The sequence below is a fragment of the Bos grunniens genome, chromosome 3, assembly GCF_055505025.1.
Source record: "Bos grunniens cultivar Pamir isolate PY7600 chromosome 3, Bosgru_T2T1.0, whole genome shotgun sequence".
Taxonomy (NCBI): Eukaryota; Metazoa; Chordata; class Mammalia; order Artiodactyla; family Bovidae; genus Bos; species Bos grunniens.
Window position 1 is genome coordinate 101062832 of NC_141167.1, and position 21273 is coordinate 101084104.

Here is a 21273-nt window from a genome sequence, read left to right on the forward strand (position 1 = left end):
CTGTACATTGTAGGATGTTCAGCAACATCCCTGGCCTTTACACACCAGAGGCCAGTGGCCCCACAGTTATGGCCACCAAAAATGTTTCCAGACATTGCCAGATGTATCCTGAACATAAAATCACACAGCTCTCCATTGAGACTCACTATTTTAAAAAATATTTTTATTTATTTATTTGGTTGCACTGGGTCTTAGTTACAGCAAGAGGGCTCCTTGGCTGCCACATGTGGGATCTAGGTCCCTGACCACGGATTGAACCCGGGCCCCCTGCACTGGGAGCCCAGAGCCCTAGCCACTGAACCACCAGGGAAGTCCTGAGAATCAATATTTTTAATCTGAGCTTCTCTCCCAAACTCCAGATGTATATATCCAACTAACTGACACTTCTACTTGAATGTCTAATAAACATCCATATTTAACAGTAATCAAACCAGGTTTCCAGTATTTCTTCTTAAATATAATCTTCCCTCAGACTTATCCATTCTCCTAGTTGCTTAGGCCAAAAATTTTGTCTTCCTGGCTCCCCTGTTTCTCTCACCTACATGCTGATTTATCAGTAAATCTTGTGATCCTTCCCTTCAAAGCATGTCCAGAACCTGATACCCTCTCATCACAACTGCCTGATTTGTACCACCATCACTTCCCATTAGGATGCCTTATCTTTAACCCCCTGTGTAGTGTGTTCTCAGTATAGCAGTAGAGCAAATCTATGAAAGTACATAATGTCACATCTCTGCACTAAGCCCTCCAGGTGTTTCCTATCTTACTCAGAGTACAAATCACAATCCTTATGATCCTTATTACCAGGCCTCACATGAGCTCATCTTCACTCTCCCCTCTGTCCCCTTCCCTTAATCTCTCTAATCACATCTCTTACCACCCAATACCTTATTCACCTCACTCCAGCTACATCCGCCTCCTTTCTGTTCCCTGAACATACCAGGCCTTGGAAGCCTGCAGATATGTCTTCCGTTGCCTTACTCAAGTCTTGGTTCCAATGTCAGTCTCTCAGTGAGGTCTTCCTTGACCACTGGATTTAAAATCTCACACCACCATCATTACCTCCAACTCTCCTTCAAACCTGCTTTGTTTTTCTCCATAGCATTCTCTTCATCTAACATATTACAGAGAGGCAGTGTAGCATCATGGTTAAAAGAACAAACTCTTGTTCTCTTGAATAAGAGAACAAGATTATCTGGGTTTGCATCCCAATTTGGTCATGTTCAAGATATAAGACTTGATTCCTGTGCCTTAATTTCATTGTGAAGTAGGATGGTTTCTATCTCATTAGAATTGTACTTCACATGTAGTAAGTGATTTTTTTACCATTATTATTACATTTTACTTATCAATTTTGCTTATCTTCCTTCCTTCCCCATTGGAATATGTATGCCATGAGTACAGAATTTTTTCACTTCACTTATTGCTATATTCAGAGCTTTTAAAATGGTGCCTGGCACATAGGCACTTAATAAATATTTGTTGATCAAATTGTTATCTCTGGAAAGACTATGGGGAAAAGAAGAGTCAAAGAAGACGAGCTTTATGTATACTATTTAACACTTTTACAGAAAGAATATATTCCTGTATTACTCGTACCTCAAAAACTCATAGGCTTACATTGAAAATAGATACGAAAACAAACAAATTCCTAGAGGCATTGTACTGTGAGAGCAAGTTGGGTTTTACAAGATGCATTGGTCCACTAGGTAAAATGCAATAGGGATGGGACAGCTTTCTAGACAGAGGGAATAGTATATGCAAAAGCAAAGAAACATGAAACATACTAGTAGCTCTGACAACTGTAATCAGTATTTTGAGCTATTAGAAGTTCCATCTTGTCGTTTTCTCTCCCCCATTCCGATATTGCAGCTAAGTATTTGGCTATAATTAGAAGCTTATTACTCCATTAAGGCAAATATCTTGGATTTTTTTCTCATTATTTTTCAGAATGTCTTATTCTGTTTCTTGCTCCCTAGAAATTCCATTCATTTTTTTCCATTATACCACTCTTCAGATCTGATTCTAAATTCCTTTAATGTTTTTGTTGTAAGAAACTCACATGTAATTTCCATCTGTGGAGTACAGTTTGTTTTTTTTTAAATAGATAGATATTGTTATAATATATAGATTTATTTAGGAACACAGTCTTTTCAATTATTTTAGTAATTAAAATTTAAAATTCTGTGTTAGTCTCTAATCCCTTACCAAAGACTTAAAAGTAAAGAAACTTTTCAATGTGTGATGCAAGATTTTTTGAGTTTGACTTTTAAAAATTAGGGCTTTTTTCTGCCCACCTTCCTTCTATCCATAGAGCCCAAAATGACAGCACAAACCAAGACAAGTGATAGTGCTGATCCACTAGGTTAGCTCCTGGTGCCATCTCTGTTTATCCCATCTCTCACGTTGCTTTGTGATTGTGTATCCCTCTGACTCAGAGTCCCTTAAAGTTTAGAAGTCATAACAAGTGTTCATGTAGACACCTCATTCAAGTGCCTACCATATAACGGATGCTCAGTAAATACTGCTACATTTAATTGAACTGAGCTGAATTGACTGGGTTTACAGTACCACAGGGGAAGGGGATTTTTGAGTTTGCTTTTTAAGTAAGATGGATTTAAAACAAATCTGGGAAGAAAAATCATTCTGTTTTGTTGTTTTTAAACAGTCTAAATTTGGGGTACAGATACCAATATGTTCATCACCCATAATTTTTAAAGCATTCTGAAGTGACTCATCGAAGTCCCCAAATAGATACTTTTTAAAAAGCCACAATAGCCCTGGGGAACAAAATTAGGCCTAGCAGATATAGAGTGTTTTCTCTTTGCAGGCAAGAATGTGGGGTCTTGTTGATCCACAGAGCAGGATCCTTAAGTACAATTTCAGGAAGGTCACTCCTTTCCTTTGCACATGTAGCACAGTCTCAAGCGAAGCAAAGATCACCTCATAGGTTTTGATAGGGTTTCCCAGCATATTTGTTTCATTCTTACCAAAAGTCACTAATCAAAGACTTCTTGTGTTATCTTTCAAAAAAAAAAAAAAATGCTGCCTCATTTCCTGACACTTATTTTCTGACCTCAAAGTGTCTCCTGGCCAACTGGCCAGAGCCAGGCTAGACAGAGGTGCCGTTATTAACAGAGGTGTTCAGTGGATGAATAGATGAGTTTAGCTTCTACTCCTTTCCCTCTGTTTCACCATTTTCTTCTTTTGCAAAGGAGTTTGGAATTTAAATTCTCTAAGCCTAGAATCTTCCAGGTCTAAAACTGCCACAACAGTGGTAATAATAAGTTACCTGATCATTTCACCAACCCTCTGCCTGCTACTAGACCTGTATCCTGAGAATGAGTCCAGCATACTTCTAAGTACTGCCTCCCAAACTCCAGTATTACAGAGAAGGCTTCAGTATACCTTTATTGGGCCCCTACTAAGTGTGAGCCTCTGTGCTAAACCCTGAAGATCTAAGATGAATAAATCTTAGTCCCACCCTAAGTAACTCACAGTCTATTTTGGCATCAATACTGTATGGAGTACCTAATTAATAATAATATGGTACTAAAACAGCTCTAGGACAGAGTGATAATGATGGCGGTGACTAGTTCAGCATGGAGGAGAGTTAGGGAAGGCTTCACAGAAAAGGTGGCCTTTAATCCTCAGCCTTAACGATACAAGGGATTTCATCAGACAAAGGAGGGGTAGTGAATCATTTAAGACTTAGGACATAAGAGCAAAAGCATAAAGGTGTGAAAGCTTAGGACACATTTAGGGAACAATGAATGGTTGGGAACGAAAGGCACATAGGCTGCATAGCTGGTGAAAGATGGAACCAGACAAGTGAGAGTATTGTGTGGATTGGAGAGCTGGATTTGAATCCCAGCTAAGCCACTTCTTAGCTGTTGTGACCTTCTCAAGTCACTTAGTCTCTCATTTTTAAAGTGAGGATAATAGCATAAATACATATTTTTTGTTTATATGTATACACACATATAGCTTAAACCAATTCTCAGAACAAAATAAATATAAGTTATTATTAGGCCACATTATAAAGAGCCTTGGATTTTAATTTGTATATGATTCTATAAGCAAAAGAAAGTTTTTAAAGCAGAAGAGGAGAAAGTATACAATAGGATATAACTTGTGTTTAGAAAATTGGTGCCACTTTGGATAGCAGATTGGATAAAGACTAGATGAGAGGCACAATAAAAGTTCGGAGGCAGTTTTAAGAGTATAAGTAAGAGGTACTGATATAATATGGTTCTGAGATTGTACAGCCTTGTCCTTAAAAATTCTGGATTTCAGACTAGAAATTTCAAACTTGAAAAATCCTGCAAGTTTAAAACTAAAAACACAGTGAGAACTCTGGGGAAGTGCAAAAAGGTGCTCTCCCAGTCCAGATGTTTTCATGCTCAACTGCTGCCTCTATTCTGCACCCAGATATCAGACCAGTGCTTCTTGTGTTCTCATGATATCCTTTCATCTACATAGATATTATGAGCAAGATACTCTGTTTTGGAGATGCCTTTTGTTTTTTCTTCTTTTTTTTCTTTTTCCCCTTTGAGTAACTCAAGTCTACTGGTCAGTTTCCTAGAGGAAGTTCTGGCTTCTGGACTGCACAGCCGAAGCAAGGAAAGCTCTCAGGTTACATCAAGGTCAGCAAGCAGAAGATGAAATGGTGATGGAGTGGTGAGCCAAATGGTGCAACTTCCCCTCTTGCGTCGCTGCAGGCTTTCTCCACTGACCAGAGGCATGTTGGAGAAGAGCCTTGGGTTTTGTGCTTGTTGTTATAACCCACATCCAGGTAGCCTGCTGATTCCTGAACTGTTGGCACAGACACCAAGACTCCCGGTGATGAGAATAAGTCTGAGCCCATTCCACTCCACTTTTCTCATGGTTTCTTTATCAAATAAATAAGTGTATTCCTTAATTAGCAGATTGGGATCAACTTATATACACTACTATGTATAAAATAGATAACTAATGAGGACCTACTGTATACAGCTATAGCACGGGGAGCTCTCCTCCATTCTCTGTGGTGACCTAAATGGGAAAGAAACTAAAAACGAAGGGATATAATGTATACATATAGCTGACTGACTGCTGTACAGCAGAAAGTAACACAACATTGTAAAGGGACTATACTTCAATAAAAATTAATTTTTTTAAATAGCTCATGAACTCATACTTAATTTAGGCAAACTGAATAGTAAGAACAAAAGTATGTATGTACAGATGTTTACAGTATTTGGAGTTGATTAACAAAATTAAACCATTTGTATCAGTTCAAAAAAATGTATTCCTTGTATTTGATAGCACAATCACTTCAGTTTCTGATGAATTTTGTTGGGCTCTTACTTGAGTACAGGATTAGAGCTTAAAGGAGTTTTAAAAAGTAAAAATTAGATGCATATACTACAGACTCTCTTCTCTTGACCCCTTTTATTTTTCATTAACGTCACATTTCTACACAAATCATTTCTGAAAACTCATATTTCTATAAGAACCATCCAAAAATTGTTTGTCCCTAAATTGCAGTTTTCTGTGGTACTGAGAAACCATGTATGAAGACAATAAAAGTCCATTTTATGAAAAGATACAAGTGATTTGTTTTTGTTTCTTTGGGGTTAATAACTATTTATGGGAATTTATGAGATGAGGCATGAGCTGGCTGTATACCAAACAGAGAGAAGGCATGGCCTGTACCCAAAGGATAGGTAAAGTATGTCAAGGCAAATAATATATTCTGGTGTCAATTTCACTTCTCTTGAAAGCAGTGGAAATTGATAATGTCATTAATACCAGGAAATTATGGTATGCTCAAATCCTACCACAGTCCTTTCCTGGTGCTTGGCATAAAATTTTTAAACCTTCTTTTATGTTGATAAATTTTCTGTAGCATCAGATAGCCTAGGCTCAAATCTGTGTCACAGTTATGTGGCTTTGGGAATGTTATTAAGTCTCTTGGTGGTTCAGTTTCCTCATCTATTAATACAAAAAGAGAGTAATTAAATTCCTCCTTATAGGACTGTAAGGACTAAATAAGATGAGAGGATACATAGAAAGCACTTAGAACAATGTCTGATACATAGTAAACCACCCAGTGAAATTTGACTTATAGTATAAATAATATGGATTCTGTCTCCAAGTTGGGGATACAGAATCACTACACAAAATGACTGAATTTCTGTCATCCTCCCACTACATTAATCAGCAGTTTAAGAAGTAGGAGGGAAGAGCCTAAGGGTCATTGGACCCATCTCCCCCTTCTCCTCTCAGCTCTCGGCCATTGTTTCACCATACACTCATGAGAAGCCCCTAAGGCTTTTGTCCATATTACAGCTAAGGGCTAAGATCTAATAAGTTCTGTTCTCTTTTATTTTTAAATAATAAAAAAAAAGTAAGGCAGCCTTACTTTTAAGGCTAGGGGAGACAAGTTTTAAATGCAGCATTTTACAAGTTACATAGTTTTTTCAAATAGAAACCTCCTTTTTCCAAACAGGATTACCTGTGCTTGCCTTTCTCTTGGCAAGATAACTCTGGAATAAGAACACTTTTCTAATATCGTTCTCTTCATTATTCACCTGCTTCCATCGTGCCTGCTCAGCTAGCAATATTAAGTCTAGGGACACATGTGCACCCATGGCTGATTCATGTCGATGTATGGCAAAAACCACCACAATATTGTAAAGTAATTACCCTCCAATTAAAATAAGTAATAAAAAAAAAAAAATTCTAGGGACTTCCCTGGCAGTCCAGTCAGTGGTTAAGCCTCTGTGCTTCCACTCCAGGGGGCCCTGGTCAGGGAACTAAGATCCCACACACATGCCTCAAGGTACAGCCAAAAAAAGGGGAAAATTTTAAAGTCTTAAGAAATGAGCCCTACCTTCAAGGTGTTTTATACCAGAAGATGGCATTTCTTCATTTATTAAGGATCAAAGATTCATATTTTTATTTAAGATTTATAGAGCTGATAATATTATTACTGGCCCTTTCTTTTTTTCCCTTTAAAAACATCATAAAAAAAAAAAAAAAAACTCTTTTGGCCACATCACATGGCATGTGGGATCTTAGTTCTGGGACCAGGAATCAAACCTGTGCTTCCTGCATTGGAAGCTTGGAGACTTAACCACTGGACTGCTGGAGAAATCTCTAAAAACATTTTAATTAAGGTCTCATATGCTTTTAATGACCTCCCTTCTAGGAGATTGAAATGCCCTAGTCAAAACCTCTAAGTCCCATTCATTCTACAAAAGCGAAGATGCTTGAATTTAGCTAAACAACTGTTTGGCTAACAGTTTCTGGCCTGTGAATGTGCAGGCAGCAATTCACAATCCTTACCACTAATGGCTCCCTTCTTCCTCTTTTAAGTGAAGTTACTTATAAAGTAGCCAATTTAAGAACAAAGCTACTGACAGTTGGGTCTTACCATGGCAGTGCAGTTAGGGAAGTAACCCACCATAAGTACCCCCAGTATCTTATCTCCACCAAAGAAGGAAATTGGGGTATTTTGAGTTATTTTTGTGGTTTGTGTGTGTGGTAGTGTCAAGCTCACTGAGGAGACTGTGCTATGAAAATGAGAAAAAGAACCCATAAGTTCCTACCCTGAGATTTCTTACTTAAAGATTGGTCTTTGGAAACAGTCCCAGTTCATAGATCCCAATTCAGGTGCCACAACGTGGTTCGCCTGGTGGAGAGAAGTAAAGCCTAAAGAACAGGCCAGGGGAGGAGCGTGGCTTAGGGAAAGAGGGATGAGGAACTGGACAAAAGCAGACAAGCGAGGGAGGGTAGGGCAGGATGATAACACGAGGGAGTGTAGCCGTACAGGTTAATGAAGAAAGAAAAGCCAGAAATTTATGTAACAGCTTCAGGAGCAAATAGACAGGGAAGGTTCTCCAGCCCACAAGCATCTGTTCTGGAATCTGAAAATTACTTAGGAGAGTTTGGATATTTTAGCAGTCCCCCTGCCTGATGTTCCACAAAGCTCCAGCTCCTTGCCGACACACCACAGCAGACTCTAGTAACTTGCATGCAGGATGTACTCAAGTATTTGCTGACTAAAGGAAGATGAGGCAGGTCATGAATTAATTTTTTTTTCCCCATAAACAAGAACCTACTTAAAAGTCCAAACGACTCCTGTCTCCCTGGGCCAGCAAGCTTTCAAAACATCAAGCAGGGTAGTTTTCTCACTAGTATATTGGGACATTTTCCTTCCTCACTTATGAAGATACCTTGGGTTTTCTCATTCTTTTTTAAATCACTTTTAAATAGTTGTTGTTGTTCAGTAAGTTCTGTCTGACTCTTTACAACCCCATGGACTGCAGCACTCCAGGCTCCTCTATCCTTCACTGTCTCCAGGGGTTTGCCCAAATTCATGTCCATTGAGTTGGTGATGCTATCTAACCATCTTATACTCTGTCACCTCCTATTCCTCTTGCCCTCAATCTTTCCCAGCATCAGGGTCTTTTCCAATGAGTTGGCTCTTTGCATCAGATGGCCCAAACATTAGAGCTTCACCATTGGTCCTTCCCGTGAATACTCATGGTTGACTTCCCATAGGATTGACTGGTTTGATCTCCTTGCCGTCCAAGGGACCCTCAAGAGTCTTCTTCAGCACCACAATTTGAAAGCATCAGTTCTTCAGCACTCAGCCTTCTTTATGGTCCAGTTCTCACATCTGTACATGACTACTGGAAACACCATAGTTTTGACTATACACACCTTTGCTGCCAAAGTGATGTCTCTACTTTTTAATATGCTACCTAGGTTTGTCATAGCTTTCCTTCCAAGAAGCAAGCATCTTTTAATTTCATGGCTGCAGTCAACTTTCCACAGTGATTTTGGAGCCCCCCAAAATAAAATGTCATTGCTTCCACTTTTCCCCCTTCTATTTGCCACAAAGAGTGGAAAACAGAGATGGTGAGAAGGGGACTGTGTATGTGTTAGGCTTTGTGGAGTCAGAAAACCTGGATTCTAATCTAGTTAGCCAGTAACTTGCTGTGTTAACTCGGGCAAGTCGGTTGACGTGCCATGCCCTGTTTCCTCATTTTCCAAGGGGGAATAATATTTATTCTTCATTTCCAAGTGGAAATAATATTTATACCTCACAAGGTGGCACTAAAGATTTAAAGAAACTATATATGGGAGCGTTTTGAAAGGATACATTTCTATATCAGTCTAAAATAGAGGAATAAATTAGTATGTAAATGAGAAGAGGTTAAGAGGAATATTGTTGGATTAGGGAGAAAGGAGGAGCTGGAAAAAAAAAAAAAGAGAAGACCCCCTCCTTCATTTGACAGATACCAGAGAAAGCCAAGACCACTTCACTCCTCAATTTGACCAACATTTTTTTTAACCTTGAGACAGCTCCGAAAAAGAGGTTCTTCCTTTCCTCTGCTCCTCTGTGCCAGGGATTTTTATTCATTTGGAAGTTTCTGTGTGCCTGCCATATGCCAGGCAGTGTGTTCGTTAGCTCATTATTATTTAGTAATTAGCCCTAGAGGGCAATACTGTATTTTGAAAGGACTTTCATGGGTCATCTCATGTATTCCCTTATCTTTCCTATTGGTGGAACTGGCAGTCAGTTCCTACAGAGGAACTGAGGCCCAGAGAAATTCAGTGACTTGACCAAAGGCCACAGAGCAGTGATGAAACCAGTACCCAAACTAGGTTCCCTCTCCTCTTCCCATTAAATGTGTACTGAGGGGAAAAAGGAAGTCACCAAGATGTTGGTGTGTGGGCTCGGAGGCAGATTCGGCTTAGGAGTGATCAGCAGTTTCCTCCAGCCAGGGCCTCCTCTGGGCATTGTGGTAGACAGGGTAGAATTTTTACACGTCAGTGCACTAGGGAGAGACACCAGATAGCAGGATGTTTAAGCCTTACCTGGTGCTTATAAAAAAAGCCACTTGGTCTAACAGATCAGGGCTTTGGAGACAAGAATTCTATTCCTTCCAGTACTTACAATGTGTCTGCAAATTCTGTATCTCACTTTTCTCTCTATGCAACGGAGATCATAATATCTACCTCATACATAGGGTGATTCTCCCGAGGCTCAAATAAGGCCTAATAATTTGTAAACTGGAAGAAATGTGTATTAATATTAAGTTCTTCAGCGGAGAGCCCCCACACATCGGTACCCTCCGAAGCATAAAACTTTTCCCCAACAGTTGACCTGCCCAGACCACTACTCCACCACCTAGGACGTGTGAATTCCGGATGCCAGTCCTGGGTAACACGCCCTCCCAGCTCACGCTCTTGTTTTTGTTTGGGGTTTGGGAGGGAGAAGATCTCGATCTAGGTTATCGCCGGTCTCTATGAACCTGCCTGTCTCTCCATCGCCCGCTCCATCGGCCCCTGCCGGCTCCCTTGGCAGGTCGGCCCGGGCGGTCTTCTCAGGCTCCACCTCTCGCTCCGGCCGTCAGTGCGAGTCTGGGTGCCCCCGCCGCCCCAGACGCCGTTCCCCGGCGGGGTGTAGGTCTGTCTTCTTCACCCTCAGTGAGTCAGAAACAAAGGAGGGTGTGGGGGGAGCACACTCTCTCCGGCTCGGCGATTCGCCCTTTATTCTGAACTCGCAACGTCAGCGGGCGTGTGGATGGAGCTGCAGGGCTCGGGCTGGGCCGCCCACATCGCGCCGGGCCGGGGGAGCGGCCGGGCCGGGCCGGGCTGGCGGGCGGCGGGGGCGCGCTCGGGGGACCGGGCCGCGTGGGCGCCGGGATGGAGGGCGCCGAGGGGCGGGGAGCAGGCGTGCGTGTGTGTGCGAGCGCGAGGGAGGCCGGCCTTTAGTGTAACCGGAGCTACAAAGAAGGGGAGAGTCCGGGAGAGGGAGGGAGGAGCGGCGGCGGCGCCGGGGGCCTCTGCGCACCCTCCCCGTGGGCAGGAGCCCCCTGGAAGCGGCCTCGGCCCCCGACGCGGGGCCGCCCCTCGGCGCCCGCCCGGCAGCCCGGAATGATGAAGAAGAACAATTCCACCAAGAGGGTGAGTACGTCCGCCCGCCCCGTGGCCGCCGCTGACTTTGTGCCCCGAGGACCCCGGCCCCGTCGGACCCGCGGGCGACCGGCTTGGGGGCCGGGGACACCCCGCGCTAGCCCCGGGCCGACCACCCCGCCCGGCCTGGTCTCCGGTCCCCTTAGCTTCGGCCTCGGTGCGCCGGGCCCGCGACGAGGAACCGCGGGGGCTTTTGTTTGTTTACTTGGGCCGGGGGTTAACTTGGCTGAGTTTCTGCCCCGACCCCCGGCCTCGCCTTCCCCGGGCGGCGGGCGGCCGCTGGCCGCTGGCACCAAGCTCTGCAGCGGCGAGAAGACAATGAGAAATAAAATGCCGTAAAACCCGGCGCGGCGTGGAGGGGAGCTGGGGGAGGGGGCGGGGGACCCGGCGGAGCCCCGAAGGCCACCCCTCGGCTCCAGCCCGGCCCTCACCCCTGGCACGGGCAATTCCAGTTGTTTATTTGGAAGACGGGGGAGGGGAGCGATAGGGACGCGAGTTCCTTGGAGTGAAAGGCTTTGAAGAAGTGGGGAGCAAACGCGGGGCTCCCCGACTCCAGCTACGGCGGGGCGGACGCGGGGAGGGGACCGGGGACTCGGGAGGGCGCGGGGGACGGAACGCGAGGAGGAAAAAGCTGCAACCACCTAACCGTGCGATTCTCATCTGACTCTCGGGGGCAGGGGCCTCAGGATGGAAACCATCAGTGTGCACCGCCTGAGAAGGTCGGCTGGGTCCGGAAATTCTGCGGGAAAGGGATTTTCAGGGAGATTTGGAAAAACCGCTACGTGGTGCTGAAAGGGGACCAGCTCTACATCTCTGAAAAGGAGGTAGGTGCCCTTGCCGAGAACTACCCAGTTTTCTCATAGTCCTGGCCTGTTCTCTCCGAAGGGGTCTTATATGTACTTCTCGTCTCCCCCTTACCTCACTCCTCATTTTGTTCCGAAAGCGAGTTCAGCGGTCCGGTTGGTCTCTACCCCCATCTTATCTGCAGAGAAAGGTCGCCCTTCAGTGAGAAGACCCGAGTTAGAAGTTGCATCTTATTTAAAGATTTTCCTTTGAAAATACCTTTCTGAAAATAACTCCCTCCCAAGATGTCCCCAAAACTCTTAAGTGTCCCCTACTGTCCCCTATCCTGGCCTCAAGCTGACCGTAGGATTCTTTTTTCTTTGCTGTTGCTGCTGAAACACCCTGTTCAGCTTATTCTTCCCTCCTTCCTGCCCCGCCAGCCCAGCTAGCCTCCCCTTTCCTGTCTCTCACAGAGACATATGCAAGTCATATCAGTAGTACAGCTGCTCCAAATCACAGAAAACACACATACCATCCAGAGGCAGTCTCACGTAACCTCAGGTAGAGTATTTCTAAGTGGCAGTTATTTCTCTTGAAGCCAGTGTCCTTAATTAACATGTTCTCTGTTCCCCACCCCCACTCCACTTAAAAACAAAGAAGCAAGGAACTCATTCTCCATTCCTTCCTATCCAACACCCCCCACCAATTATATCAGAAGGGAGAGTGGAGTTTTGAACCCCTGCATGTCTCTGTGTCTTTGGGTCTATAGTTAAAATGAAAACAGTCCACGTTGGGTCAGAACCTGAGACCACATATTGAATCCAAACTCTTCTCTGTTTTATCCCTAATTCTTGGACTCAATAACACAGGAATGTGGAGAAACTGAAATTGCCCCTCCGTGGGTTAGAAGTCATTCCAATCCCTATCTCTGTGACTATGTCAGCATTGCCTAGGAGACTGTCCTGAGTTCCCCTGGTAGGATGGCCCTCCCCTGCCTGGTGAGGGTGAGTTCCCTCACCAGGGGCTAACTGGGAAGTCCTCCCTGAGTTCTAACCTCTTCTGCTTTCTGCTTAGACTATATTTAGGTAAATAAATCCTTTTATGGTATTGAAACAAGACACACACGCAGTCCTGGAGAAAGTATTCATCTTGAACAGAACATCTACCGAAGCAGCTAAGAAAGAACTAAGCTATGCCAGGGCCAAAGAGATCCCTCTTAAGGGTATTTAAACCTTGCTGTTTACACTAAGCTGAGAACTTGGTGTTGGAGTGAAGTGAGAAAACACTTTGACAGGAGAATTTATCTTTAAGGGTCACCTCTACCCAACCCCAAATCCTACCCAAGTTTTTTTTTCCCCCCCCACAATTTGCTGACTTTCTGGTGTTTTTTTTTTTTTTCTTTTTCTTTTTTAAAGCAAGTGTCCATGTGTATCTCCTGTCTTCCCTGAACTTCATAATGGCAGGAAACTCTAGTGAGCAATCGGGGAGAACTTCCCACACGTCAGTGGGGAAAACATGAGATCAGGGAAAGGGTAGAAGGAACAAGACATTTTTTTTATTTGTAGCAATCTAAAAAACAGTCTGGGGATGAAAGAGTGTGACGGACCCTTATTTGTGGAGGAAGGGGTACTGAGACAGGGGAAAGAATGGAATGACTTCCGCCTAGGATGTCTGGTGTCCTGTGAGTCAGGAACATCTGACCAGTCATGGGGCCAACTGCCCACTGTAGAGGAAGGCATAGGAAGAGGGAACAAGCCTATTGGTATTACTCTTCTTTGCAGCCAGTTTCCATGCTTCAAAGGCCTAGACTAAAGGTGAAACTGATCAAGGATGTAGGCTGTATTCTGTCCCCTTCCTGAAAGCTCCAGAGCCAATAGAATTAAAGAGTTTTTTAAAATGTACTATAATATCTGTAATTTACATGTAAATGCAAGGAAATCCCTAACCCTCTGTCTTAGAATTTGCACCAGTCTTTTTCCTGCAACTGCCTCAACCAAAGAAATCCTTCTGTATTTGTTGTTAATAACTGTTCTCCTCATTCTCAGTCAAAGGACACCTTTTGACCATGGGGCTGATGTACAGGAACAGAAACTAGACCTTCAGGAGACCTCATGGTAGAGGAAATTGAGTTCAGGGCATCTTTTTTGGCAAGCATAGGAAAAATTCCTTTCTGTAGCCTAAGGACAAAGAATCAGGGGAAAGGAAGGGTTGACCTTGCTGGGTGGTAATTATAAATGAGACTGTATGAATTAGATGGAGGAAAAAAAAATACAGTAGGGAACTAGGGGCCTGGAGCTGTCCATCTTCCCCGGGCACTGTCTCACTGCTTGTCTTACCCTGTCTCCTACCCCTGCCCTATGCAGGGCTGACCTCTGTCAGTGTCTCCTGCTCCCCAGAGCTGCTTATCAGTCATGTCCAAGCCAGAATACCTCCCTTCCCTTCCCTCCCTTCCCTTCCCTTCCCCTCCCCTCCCCTCCCCTCCCCTAAGGAAAACAGAAACAAGTAACTCTCTTCCCCTGGCTACATACACACACCCAGCACTTTCCTCTCCAAGATTTCTGGCCTCTGCTGATAGTCTCAGCTCTGAGGAAGGAGGGGGAGAGGAGTGATGCACCACCCTGCATCCATGCTCCCATGTTTCTGGGAATTGTTCTGGGACACCCCTTACCAGCATCTTGTCCACTTCCACCCACAATCCTTCAAGGCCCCTGTCACTTCCTAGCCCAAAGCCAGGATGGGGAGAGGCCTGGAGGAGCCACAGCGTGTTGAAACAAACAAAGGTGGGTGTATGAGCGGCCATTCACCTGAATGGGCCTGTGTCCCCTGGGTCCAGCGGCAAGTCAGAAGGATGGGCAGACACAAGAGCAGAGATGGGTTGGGGGATGGAAGAGAGAGCCAGGCAGATAGATGAAGTCACCTCCATGCTCACAGTTCCTATGTCAGAACTTGTGAAGTGGGGACTCTTTTGTGAAATAATTCCAGTCAGGGAGGGTAGATACCATCCAAGGAACATATGACGCTACTTCTGTCTGTTTAGTTTTAACAAGTGCTGGTGGTTGTCGTCTCTCATCCCAAGAAGACATGAACAGGCTCATTCCCCAGGGTCTTCTGACCTCAGGTGCAAGTAGCAGAGGGTGAAAGGGTTTTCTAATCACAGACTCCTCCGTCTGGACCAGTGACAAAGTCTTCTCTCCTCTTGTAAGCCAGATCAGAGGGCCAGAGCCATGGGAACACCTCAGGGGAGAAGAGGAAAATCCCTGAGGGGTTTAAAACAGACCTTGGCAGAAATTTAATGGAATTTGCTTTGTGGCGCTCACTTTGTGGGGTCAGAGGATATAGACAGAGTTGTGGTCTTTCATTAGACATTCAGCAAGAGAGTTAAGAGCCAAATGGTGGATAAAGCTGCTAAGGATGGAGCCGGTTGCAGGATAGATTCTACAAGCAGGAAGGGCTCAGTTCAGACACAAGGAGGAACTTCCTGACTAAAAGGGCTCAAACTGGAATCATGGGAAGAGGTAGCAGAACACTCTTCTCAAGTAGTCCTCCAGGGAGGGTATAAATGTCTCTTTGCCTAGAGCGCAGTGGAGTGACTTCAGTGGCTTCTCAAGCCTGCAGGAGCTACATTGGGTTGTCATGGTACCTTGGAAGGAATAAGGTGTGGTAGTAACTACAGGTGTATTTTTCACCCTATCTGAACAAACCGAACACAGGGGTGGCTGTCCCTGTGGTGCTGCTGCTGCTGCTGCTAAGTCGCTTCAGTTGTGTCTGACTCTTAGCGACCCCATGGACTGCAGCCTACCAGGCTCCTCCGTCCATGGGATTTTCCAGGCAAGAGTACTGGAGTGGGGTGCCATTGCCTTCTCCACCCTGTGGTGCTAAAGCTCCTGAAATGAAGGAGATAGATGAGTCTCATCATAATAGAATATATTTAAGGAAGGAGCTAAATGAGGGTAAGAAAGCATCAACATACACGTAAGAAAGGGGAGGCTGGAGGCAGCCCTCCATTCTCTCCAGAAATCCCCTAATGTTGGCTCTGCCTTTATCTTCTCTGAACAATCAAGGGCCATCCAGGTCTGCTTACTTCAGAATGGTAGGATTAAAGTATGAGCCCTGTTATGGTGTCCTTTGAAGGACACAGTAGGAGTCATAATGAAGAGACCTACTGGGGTTCTAGAAACAGTAGCTTGGCTGAGGGGAGTTGTGAGAGGAGTTTAAATGGAAACCTATGCAAGGAACCAGGACTTGGGGTCCCCCCCAACTATCAGGCCTCTGTGACCCTTGGGTAGGACAGCCTTTTCCTATCCTGTCATCCATCCCTTCTCAGGCTTCTTCTGGTTCTCAGACAGGTCTAAACTAACAATTTGGGAGAAGGGACTAAGTAATTTTAATCGTTATCACCTCACCTCCAATCCTCCCCTAGGTAAAAGATGAGAAAAACATTCAAGAGGTGTTTGACCTGAGTGACTATGAGAAGTGTGAAGAGCTCCGGAAATCCAAGAGCAGGAGCAAGAAGAATCATAGCAAGTTCACTCTTGCCCACTCCAAACAGCCTGGGAACACGGTATGCTCCTCCTGCCACCTTGGCCCTGGAACGCGGACCGGGTCAGGGGTGTGGAGGCCAGAGGAGAACACCTTCCCCTTTGGGATCTCTCTCAGCTCTCTGACTCAGAGGCCCTGAATTACTGCTCTCCTACCAGCTTTTATTATTTAATCTGAGAATATGGTGGCCATTTCCTTCCTGGCAGGCCAGACTTTAAACTGTCCAGCCGCAAAAATCATCCGTCTCTCTCTGTGTCTCTGTCAGATACACACACACACACCCCTCTTGGGAAGCAGCCACTTTACACACACACACACACACACCCCTCTTGGGAAGCAGCCACTTTACACACACACACACCCTCTTGGGAAGCAGCCACTTTACGCACACACAGACACACACACACACTCTTGGTAAGCAGCCACTTTACACACACACACACACCTCCCTCTTGGGAAGCAGCCACTTTTCCCTGTTCCATGGTAGGTGGTTGAAATTCTGAACCATTCCTGTCACATTCTATTTCTTCAAACATTTAAAGATCTTTATATTAGTACCTGTCCTTCACCAAACCTCTTCTAATTATCTAGTGCTGTATTAATATCCAGTACCCTTCTGAGCTCCTCCTCGGTCATTTCTAAAACAGTCTCCAAGCAAGGGCATTTTTCAGGAATAGAGGATGATTTCCTTAAGTTACAGGTGACTCCAGAAGTAGAATCTCTCTCCTTCCAAGAGCTGGGTCTAAGAGAATGAAGTTTAACTTCTCATTTCTTCACTGTCAAGGTGAGGCCAACTCTGTAAAAACCCTGACTGAAACACGAATCTTCTCACAGGCACCTAACCTCATCTTCCTGGCAGTGAGTCCGGAAGAGAAGGAATCATGGATCAATGCCCTCAACTCTGCCATCACCCGAGCCAAGAACCGCGTCTTGGATGAGGTTAGGGGGGTAATTGTGGGGAGGTGGACGCTGAGCCACAGGGAGCTGGGTGGCCCGTTACAGAGGGAAGAGGGTGGCGCGGGCCGTTTGCTGCCCCCCCCACCAGCTCCGCTGCATTATCTCCTTTGGAAAGCCCTGCTCTCCTCCTAGCTTCCAAGTCTTTTCTGCCAGCTCCTGTTTCCCCGCTTTCTGACGCATGAGCAAGCCTAAGAAGCCCCTTCATGTCCCATAAATCCTTGCCCTTGGATTTGCTCAGGAGCAGTTCCTGAGCTGGGGGTTATTTCCCAGGCCAGGCGTGTTCAGGCCTCAGGGGAAGCTGGTCTGGGACTAGGAGTCTCTGAATAGCACCCATGACTCACAGTTCGTCTCTTCAGGTCACTGTTGAGGAGGACAGCTATCTCGCCCACCCGACTCGAGACAGGGCAAAAATCCAGCACTCCCGCCGCCCTCCGACTCGGGGACACCTAATGGCTGTGGTATGTAAGACTATTAGAAAGTAAAAATTGCTGAAGGGCTAACTCCATGTCAGTTCATCTCAGACGGGACTGTATCTTAGCCCACCAGAAGCATTTGTGTACCAAGGTCAAAAGCTAGGAAAGTCCCTTCACCCTGTTCCCTTTCTCGATTCTTCCAAACCAAAAATATTTAGTACCTACTGTGAATTTGAAAGATGTGCCCTCAATAAGGGCTTCCAGTTGGTCCTAGTGGTAAGGAACCCACCTGCCAATGCAGAAGATACGGGTTTGATACCTGGGTCTGGAAGATCCCCTGGAGGAGGGTATGGCAGCCCACTCCAGTATTCTTGCCTGGAGAATCCCATGGACAGAGGAGCCTGCACGGCTACAGTCCATGGGGTCGCAAAGATTCAGACATGACTGAAGCGACTTAGCACACACGGATGCCTAATAGATTTAGCGTCCTTTGAGGAGAATGAGATACACTCACAAGGAAAGTGAGAAATAGAAGAGATGAATACTACAAGGCAATGTAAACTGATGTCTGGTGGCTAGCTATCCTGACAGGTAAGAGCATTACATATTGCAGGCATTTAGGGGAGCAAGGATTTTCTTTCACTTGTCCGAGCTCAAAGTCTCTAGGGAATGAGGCACTCAGGTATAGTAGAAAGAGTGAGGGCTTTGCAATCAGACAAAGCTGGGTTGGAATCAGCTTTGCTGAAGCTGCCCACCTCCAGCTGTAAAGTGGGGCGTAATCGTGCCCATGTGAAGGGCTGCTGTGAGGAATGATTGAAATAACATGTGTATCAATACATGTGAGGTGTTGAATAACTTTTTTAAAGTATTACTTTTTTATCTTTTAAAAAATTACAGTATTTTACCCTGTAAAAAATTACAGTATTCTGGAAATAGAACAAGTTTTATCTAAAGGCAAGGGGTTCTGAGGTCCAAATAGCAGAGGGGGTTGAGATGTGTGGCTCAGAGGATACAGAAGAGAAGAAAAGTTGCCCTGCCATGCAAGGCATCCTGTGTGTGTCAGACCCAGTTGATGCTGCGAGTCCACAACACGGAAGGAGAAGACACTGTAAGGGGAAGCGCGTGGTAAAGTGGAAAATATGGGCAACCAGAGAAATTACTTTAAATCACAGAAGAATGAAAGAATTAAGTTCAAATCACCATCAAAGGAATAAGAAAGAGCAAACAAAGTCAGAGGGCTCTGTCAGGAGTGGGGACTTCTCATTCAGGGAAGGCACATTGAGGAGGGAAATGACCACAGCTTGCTTCTCTCTCAGGCAGTCAGTCCTGAAATGCCCATGGATGACAGTCTACCCCCTTCCTTCCTGCCCTCTCCCTCTCCAGGCTTCAACCTCTACCTCGGATGGGATGCTGACTTTGGACCTGATCCAGGAGGAAGACCCTTCCCCTGAGGAGCCAACCTCCTGTGCTGAGAGCTTCCGGGTCGACCTGGATAAGTCTGTGGCCCAGCTAGCAGGCAGCCGGCGGAGAGCAGACTCAGACCGTATTCAGCCCTCCTCGGACCGGGCAAGTGGCCTTCCCCGACTTTGGGAAAAGCCAGACAAAGGGGCCACCTACACCCCACAGGCACCCAAGAAGTTGACCGCCACAGAAAAAAGCCGTTGTGCCTCCCTGGAGGAGATCTTGTCTCAGCGGGACGCTGTGCCAGCCCACACCCTCCAACGACGGGCCGAGGACTCCCCAACCCCCATCCCACACGCCCCGGGGCAGCTGTCCCGGATCCAGGACCTGGTAGCCAGGAAACTGGAGAAGACTCAGGAGCTGCTGGCAGAGGTTCAGGGACTGGGAGATGGGAAGCGAAAGGCCAAGGAGCCCCCTCGGTCTCCTCCCGATTCTGAGTCAGAGCAGCTGCTGCTGGAGACGGAGCGGCTGCTGGGAGAGGCATCATCGAATTGGAGCCAAGCGAAGAGGGTGCTGCAGGAGGTCAGGGAGCTGAGGGACCTGTACAGACAGATGGACCTGCAGACCCCTGACTCCCACCTCAGACAGACCACCCAGCACAGTCAGTACCGGAAGAGCCTGATGTGAAGGCCGGTGCCAGAGTCTGGAACTCGTGGGGGTGGACAGATTCTTATCTCCAAGTGTTGCAGGATAAAAGCTTTTTTATTTACCTCAGTCAAAAAAGAAAAACACAATCGAATTTGTTGCTCTTGCTGCTGCCTGACCCTCCTACAGCCCTCATTTCCCAACCTCCTTTCCTTCCTTCCCCTCTGTCTCTGAGCCCTAAAGCCTCAGGTATGAGGAGCAGGTGAACCCTACAGCAATATTAAGAAGCTTTCACCTGGATGAAGAGAGGGTCATGAAGGCTCCGTTTGGCCATTTGACCCACACACACCCTCTGAGGTGTGGTGAGGAATAACCTGCTGCTCCCAACCATGTGTTTGGCGCCTAAGTTTAGAGGGGGAGGGGAGGGGGCCTCTCATGTCCCATTCCAAGTTTTCAGTCTGAGGGTGAAATTTCAGCTGCTCAACTCCAGAGCCAGTGCCACCTGTCCACACACACAGAAGTGAAGTTTATCCCAGCCCCAAGGAAGATTTGTGCAATTAAAATCCACCCTGGCCCTCACCAGGCACTGGCTTCTCATGCCTAGCAGCCTCTGATTGAGATCAAGCTGCCCAGCTTTCTTAATATGAGGTGTTTCTTCCCTTCATCTCTCACACCCTTCCCGATTCAGAAATACAACCCTGGACGGAGGGGACAGCTTTGGATTTGGCTGGGGGCGCCTAGCACAGGAGAACCAGGGATAGTCAACCCGACAGAAAACCAAACTAAAAAAGAAACTGACTTGTGATGCATAGGATGAAGGGGAAAACCAAATATGTGCCTGGGTTCCTCTTTCGGCCAAGCTTGGGTTTCCTGTAGCCTCTCCCTCTCCTTCCTCAAACCTCGCTTCCAATATTAATCAAGCCCCAGCTTTAGAAAAACATCTTTACACTCACACCACCATCCTCCCGACCACCTTTGGAGTCGCCAGGCTCCCCTGCATCCTTGACTGTGGGGAGCCTTTTTGATTGCTTCTTTCCTCTGAAGTTTCTAAGATCAAGTTAATAACAGTGATAGTGTCAAGAGATGAGTTATAAAGGCCAGATAGGAATGATTTTTGGAAAGAAGGGGACAGATAGCCCCCTGAATTAAATGAAGGGTTAAAAAAACCCTTTGAAGTACAGTTGACACTTGAAAAATACAAGGGTTAATCCACCTTTAACTTAACAGCCATACCCGTGGTTCCTCTGCATCTGAGGAGTCAAGCAACTACAAGCTGTGCTGTAGTATTTGTTGAAAACCTGCATGTACGTGGACCTGTGCAGTTCAAACTTGGTCAAAGGTTGGTCAAGGGTCAACTGCAGACCACTTGTTAGCTTCTTTATCCTCTTCCCTAGATTTCCTCTAACCTCTAGGAGCCAAAACCTGGAGCTCCCCTAAGGGTGCGAGGGAGGAAGGGGAGAAAATGGGAACAAACTAGACATCTTAGCCACAAGACTGCCCTCATGTGACACTCAGGAGGATGGGTAGGAGGGAAACAACACCCTTTGGGCAAGACCCTCAG

At 45.8% G+C, this 21273-nt stretch overlaps 2 protein-coding genes across 5 annotated transcripts in view; both read left to right on the forward strand.

The window, feature by feature from the left end:
* Positions 1-5586, forward strand: part of VPS45 (vacuolar protein sorting 45 homolog) — a 67445-nt gene extending 61859 nt beyond the window's left edge. For both annotated transcript variants that reach the window (XM_086392375.1, XM_086392377.1), the window contains exon 15: positions 4578-5586. In XM_086392375.1, coding sequence (XP_086248501.1) covers positions 4578-4665 — 88 coding nt within the window. In that variant the 3' untranslated portion in view covers positions 4666-5586. The remainder of the gene's footprint in view (positions 1-4577) is intronic.
* Positions 5587-10239: 4653 nt separating this feature from the next.
* PLEKHO1 (pleckstrin homology domain containing O1) lies at positions 10240-19866 on the forward strand. 3 transcript variants are annotated; one of them, XM_086392381.1, is made up of 6 exons: positions 10240-10485; positions 11652-11798; positions 16178-16318; positions 17131-17235; positions 17610-17711; positions 19050-19866. In XM_086392381.1, the coding sequence occupies exons 5-6, from the start codon at positions 17703-17705 to the stop codon at positions 19752-19754; spliced, it is 714 nt and encodes a 237-aa protein (XP_086248507.1). In that variant the 5' UTR covers positions 10240-10485; positions 11652-11798; positions 16178-16318; positions 17131-17235; positions 17610-17702; the 3' UTR covers positions 19755-19866. The 3 variants fall into 3 exon arrangements, with proteins under 3 accessions (XP_086248507.1, XP_086248508.1, XP_086248506.1); XM_086392382.1 differs by lacking the exon at positions 10240-10485 and adding an exon at positions 10772-10965 and having other exon boundaries at positions 17081-17235; XM_086392380.1 differs by lacking the exon at positions 10240-10485 and adding an exon at positions 10772-10965.
* Positions 19867-21273: the final 1407 nt, after the last annotated feature.

Excerpts from the sequence above, each read along its gene's own strand:
- PLEKHO1 (XM_086392380.1), top strand. The coding sequence starts at position 10,936 with ATGATGAAGAAGAACAATTCCACCAAGAGG. Across the intron at positions 11,799-16,177 it reads TCTACATCTCTGAAAAGGAG|GTAAAAGATGAGAAAAACAT; the intron begins GTAGGTGCCCTT and ends ATCCTCCCCTAG. Across the intron at positions 16,319-17,130 it reads CCAAACAGCCTGGGAACACG|GCACCTAACCTCATCTTCCT; the intron begins GTATGCTCCTCC and ends ATCTTCTCACAG.